General features: G+C 41.5%; 1 protein-coding gene across 1 annotated transcript in view; it reads right to left on the bottom strand.

Moving 5' to 3' along the window:
- Positions 1-5,787, bottom strand: part of PLCL1 (phospholipase C-like 1) — a 405,823-nt gene extending 400,036 nt beyond the window's left edge. The window contains exon 1 of the mRNA XM_006889069.1: positions 5,545-5,787. Coding sequence (XP_006889131.1) covers positions 5,545-5,787 — 243 coding nt within the window. The remainder of the gene's footprint in view (positions 1-5,544) is intronic.
- Between the last annotated feature and the right edge of the window lie 387 nt (positions 5,788-6,174).

Genomic DNA, 6,174 nt, shown 5'->3' with positions numbered 1-6,174 from the left:
GAATGAATGGAATTCCAAAATCTCTGTAGATGTTCATTGAAATGAAAAATAAACAAACTAAATTTAAAAAAATTTTTTTAAAAAAGGCACTTTCACTAAACCATGCAACAAGGTACCATATGCCTCTTTATCTAAATTTTATTCCCAATTCTATCAAGAGGTGATCTAAGAAATGACACTGGAATGGTACCATAATGAGAGGCACCACTTTGAAGGTAAAATGTGATCATGTTTCTATGGTAATTTCAGAGAAAGTAAACACTCTCACTGAAGTTGCTGAGATAATAAACCAGAGGCACCTAAGAGGTCCAGGGCTATTGATAGAGCCGAATCACACCTCCCAACACCCCCAGACATAATAACACTGCACACTCAGCAGCCATTAGTGCAGAGACTGGTCAACTCTGCCACAAGAGCAGATCTTTTTTATATTCCACCAAATTCATTCCTAAATTGTTAACTAGGAAGGAAAATTAAGCCTATAAATGCTGGTTAGTTCCCAAGCCATTCAACAAAAAACCTATATAGTTTGCCTACAATTTAAAGTAACTTTCTAGTTACATTTCGTTTCCTTTTGTAAATATCTCTATGAAAAATGCTTTCAAGGCCCCAGCTATGGATACTACTATAGTTCACCAATTCCCTGAGAACAGTACATATTCTTACGCCCAGCTTCTTGCCCTCTTCATTACCATTTCATAAGACAAAAGCCACTAACCCAACTATCTGCAGAGGCACAGAGAAGCAAGCTGGTACGAAACAATAGCTGTGAGCTTCATACAGTAAAACCATGCAGAACACCTGTCAGCTGGCTCCCCCTTTCAAAATACAACATGAGTCTAACAATAAGGACAGAATTCACAATTCCTTTCTAGAGTCAGTGCTCTCCAAGTGCTCTGAAGGGTAGGAGGACAAGGAAGAGTCATTTACCCCATACATTTTAAGACCCAATGTTCAGACTCTTCTGTTATGTTCATGTGTGTTCATTCAAGTCTTTTGGGTTCCCTACATCCGAGAGCTTAAGAGCATAAGCTCTGGAGGAAAGCAGGCAGGGGTTTGAATCCTAACTCTACATTTAATCAGCACATCTCCATATTTCCTTCTCCCACTTTAGAGGGTTCTCAATGAGGCTTAAGTGATATAATTGATGAGAGATCAGAGCTTAGTGCTTGACTTATAGCTCAAAACCAAAACCAAACTTGTTGCCATCCAATCAATTCCAATTCTTAGAGATTCTGATGGGCAATGTGAGAAATGCCCCCAAGGGCTTCCAAGGCTGTCTATCATCCTTCAGAAGGAGATTTCCACTTTCTTTTTCCCTACAATGCCTTAAAGGCACCTTCTGATTCATAGTGGGAAACATTTCATAAGTGTGAATTCCACTTCTATTATCTCTTTAAGGATTGTTGTTGTTAGGTGTCCTCAAGTCATGTACAACTCATAGTATCCCTATGAACAAAAGATCTGAATCCTGTTCCATCCAGCACCATTTCCACACTTCCTGACACACAAGAGCCCACTGCAGTAGTCACCGTGTCAATCCACCTGGTCAAGAGTCTTTAAGAATAAGAAAACTTAATTCTGATGTGGACAATATTTACCCAAACCACATATTTGCCATTGCAGCTCAGAAACCCACTCTGGCCCCTTCCCATTGGCCACAATGTAAGATTATCCATGACATAAAGCAAGGAGACATGGACAACACTGAAGCCTTACTTCAATTGCCTTAATGACCGGCTTAGCACTTTATTTCCATCTGCTTTCTTGGCTATTCACACTTAGGTCTATGATATCTATATGGTAATTTCTACTCTTTGCCTAGAGTAGAAGAAAATAGTTACAGAGAATGAAAAAAATTTGAGAAAAAGCAGAACTTTTCATCATGTTTAGACAATGGAAGAAAAAACATCTTCTCTTTTAAAAACAAATGTGTATCTCAGTTCTCAAAATTTAGTGTAAAGTAAAAGTCACAAAGCCTTCTAGTTCAAATAAAGCATGAAATTATACAGTATATTTTTAAATGTTAAATATTTTAAACATTATAAACTTGACATCAAGTGCCAGGTAGAAAATTGGTCTAATTTCTTAATTAGGATTCTATTAAAAGCAAAATAGTACACAATTGTTAAGATATTAGTGACTCTGAATGTTGCTTATTCAACCTTTAAAACCACAAGTCATTAAGAAGAAATTAAGATTGTGGTATATAATAATGCACTTACAAGAACTGCAGAATTTATCAACGTCAACACCAGCAATAAATAATCACACAGAAAAGCCTGGGGCAGAAAGTAGAAAGATTAAAAAAAGACCTAACTTAACTTAAATATTACTTAAAAAAAAAAATCCAAGACTGAACATAGACTAGAATAAACACAATAACATTAGAAAGACTTTCTTAAAATGTATAAAGATAAATAGTTATTGTTTTTATCAGTTCAGAAAAAAAATTGTTTTCGCAACTAAACACGTGTTTTTACAAATTAGAGAGGGTAAATTACTGAAAACAGCTCTTGTATTTCACATACCAGACAGACTGTTTTCTACATGATAGAGGATTGTACCATCTTGATTTATCCTTAACCAAGTTAGTAGAGTATTAGCATTCAAATAATTAGAATATAAACAATAAGAAAGTAAGCTGGAAATAATTCATTATTTGATAATTCAAAAGTGTTTAATAGCTCAATGTTATGATCATGGATATCACTTATTACAATATTATGGATGTTGCAAATCATATTTACTTATTTTGTTAATATATGTGTGTATATGTTTTGATGCCAAATTAAAATAACTGCCAAATATGTGAGAATTCAAATTTTTCTGCAGAAAGAATACATGCTGCATATTTCTTAAATGATCTAGACCTTTTTTAGAAACTTTTATGTGTTCTATGCTAAAGAGAACAAACCAGGAAGCAGTTCACTCAAGATATCAAGAGAAAAGTCTTTGATCTCTGGAGTGAGTGGAAAAGATCCCATCACTGGCCTGTTTCCCCTCTGGAAAGGCATGAAGGCCTCTGAGAACAGATTCAAAGGCTTTGGCCAACCAATGACCTACCTAGTCACCTTGAAGATTAAATGGCTCATCACAATGACTAGATAACCTTCTATGTCTCAAAAATATTTGAAACAAATCTGAAGATATGGGACTTGATTGAAGTCTAGCGTAATTCCATTATATAAATTCCAAACTTCAACAGTTCACCAATAACGTGTATCAATATACATGCATGGACTATTTACAAAGAACATAGAGAAAAAGAACTATACTATTACTCATTGCCATTGAGTCACAATGGACTCAGACCTAAACCTCTAGTAAGTTTTAAGAGGCTGTAAATCGCAGGAGATTGTTCTTCTTCCTTCAGCAGAGTTACTGGTAGATTTGAACTATACGCCTCTGAGTTGACAATACAACTCTCTATTCACTAGGCCATCAGAGCTCCCTTCAGCTACGGGGTAGAAAATGTGAACAGACGCATGGAGGGGCTATGATTTTTATGCATATATTACTTTTCAGTAAAATCTCATTTAAAATAATAATTTACTTCATTTTCTGGTATCTTTAAATATAAAGAAAAGATAAAGTAGATTCTCAGTACTTTATCCTTTTTTGTCACAAAAAGAAACATCAAAACAGAAGGCAACATAACTGCTTTGGCACTCTTCAGACTTTAATATGGTTTAAAACAGCAAGTTTATTTATAAGAATTTGCATATTCCAAGAGCTCGGTATTTGATTGCTAAAGAAAAACCAGAGGTTCAAATCTACCTGGCTTAACCAAGACGCCAGCAGTTCAAATCCACTAGACTCTCAGCAGTCTCCTCCTGATGGAAGGGAAAAGAACTTGGTGGCTTAATGGTAAGGACCTGTACTATCAATTCCATAACACAAAGTTCAAATCCATCAGCTGGGCAATCTCCACTCCTATTATTTACTGCCTCTGAAAATCCTCTGGAGGGTCAACTATGAACCAGTGCCATCCAATGTTAAGCAACAATCACCTCCCAATGGAAGGTTAATAAAAATATAAGCTCAAATCAGGAGTCGACTACTGATTTTATTATAGTATCATTTAAAATATGTTGTTGACATCTGTTTTCATGACACAAAATCAACGTACTATCAATATCTTAGTTTTCTTTCTAATAGGTACATTTTGAAGTTTAAAAACAAATATGCTTTTCTGACATGTGGGGTAAAAAAAGTTTCCCTTTTATCCAAATTCATTAATCCCCCACATAATCTAAAAACAAAACAAGCAAACAAACAAACAAAAAAAAAAAACAGAAACTACTGTAAGTCATTTGCAACTACCACCTGCTCTTCTTTTAATATAGAAATCTCCTTGTTGGTTTTCAACGTCCATGTGTCGGTGCTGGGGAAAAGCCTAAACCATCCTGGGAGCTGGTGGATGAGTTGTGGGTACCCACATTGGGTGCTCAAATTTAGAGTTTGGGAAAGGGGCATTCATCACGTTCTAGTTACAGAGCTTAAACCTCAATAAAGGTTTTGAACGCATCTCCAAGTTAGAGTTTCATGTGAGTCTTTCATTATATCAACGTTTTTGCTTTTTAAGTAATATTATTCGGACTGTCAGAATTAGGCATCTCTGTTAAAATCTATTTTCATCTCACATGCACACTATTACTCTCATGCATTTGTACTAAGAGGTCCATTTCCAGCCAGGAAAAGATCTCTAACTTCCAGGAGACCTAAACTCAAAGTCATGAATGGAAAAGATGCAAGCAGGAAAAAACAAAGAACAAAACAGCTTCAAATGGAAGAGGACAGAAAAATATTGGGGGTGGGGGAGGTGGGAGAGGGAGGAAGGTGCCACAAATTCCTTGCTAAATGAATGGAGAGACGTTCCTTGGCCAAATGAATGGATAGAAATCTTTTCTGGAGGTCAGGGGCTTGGGAAACTCTCTCCCTGGGTGTAGAGGAAACCACAAGGTCAGGGGATGAAGCCTTAAGTATTGATTGCTTTCCGGTTGCGCTTTCCGCAGCGCTGAAAATCAGGGCTTGCATGGCTCCTCACTTTGCTGCAAGGATTCCCTGAAAACTCTGCCTATCGATTGGGAAAGTTTGTCTTTCTGGGTATTTCTGGACTTTTTGAGTCTGCAGAGGATTTTCCCTCCCTTCTCTTAAGGGTAAGCCGTGCATTTCCTGTGCTGTGCAGAAAAGGCTAGCCCTCTGCCGTAGAGCACTGCGTAGTGGTGCCTGCATGTCTCCTGAGGGCTCTCATCCCTGCTGCATCCGTGGTTTAGAGAAGCTTTCTACGAAGACGAGGAAAGGCATCCATCAACACTCAAAACGCGCCGAGCGGAACTTTTCCTCCGCTGACGGGGGGCGGGGTGCAGAAGTCACTTCTGCTTCTCACCGCGGGAGAGCTAAGTCTGGGAATCTCCAGACAAGGAAGGAAGGTTCGGTAAAGAAAAGGGTGGGAGAAAACAATAGTGAGCCTGCGACGCCCCCCGGGACCGTGCATCCGGCCCAGCCCCGCACGCTCCGGGGCGGCGTGGCCTCGCTTACCTTAATGATGCTGCTGCGCCGGGGGGTGGCCCGCACCGCCTCCAAGAGGCTCGCCTCTCCGTCGGCCGGGATCCCCGCGGTTCCCGGCAGCGCAGCCCGGCTGCGACGGTCTCTTGTTCGGCCCGCAGCACCCACTGCCAAGTCTTCCCCGGAGGTGCCGTCCGGACCCAGCCGGGGGTCGTCCTCGGCCCCCGCCGCGTCGGGAGGCGCCGGCGCGTCCTTGGCAGCCGCGCCCTCGGCCATGGCGGGGCGCGTGTGGGGCTCCCCGCGAGCACTCGGCACGCACGCAGGGGAGTCCAGCCGCCGAGCACCGGCGCGCTCAGCACCCGCTAGACTTTGTTTCAACGCCCGGAGGCGACGGCGGCGGCCGAGGCAACTTTCCGGAGAAGAGGCATCGCTCGGACAGAGACGTCCGCAGGCTGCAGTCAAGGAGGCCGGCACTCCAGCGCGGAGACGGCCAAGGGGTGGGGAGGGGATGAAAGCAGGAACGAGGAGGAGAGGCGAAAAGGAGAGGGAGGTGTCCAAAACGTGCTGCGAACGCTAGCTCTGCGCCAAACAAAAGGCACCGGCGCCTGGCCGCGCAGCCTCGGGGCCCGGGACGCACGCGGGCGGAGGGTGGCCAGAGCCCGG

Source organism: Elephantulus edwardii, unplaced genomic scaffold, assembly GCF_000299155.1.
Source record: "Elephantulus edwardii isolate Elephantulus edwardi_28Jun2011 unplaced genomic scaffold, EleEdw1.0 scaffold00075, whole genome shotgun sequence".
NCBI lineage: Eukaryota > Metazoa > Chordata > Mammalia > Macroscelidea > Macroscelididae > Elephantulus > Elephantulus edwardii.
This window is presented reverse-complemented; position numbering and strand designations above follow the sequence as displayed.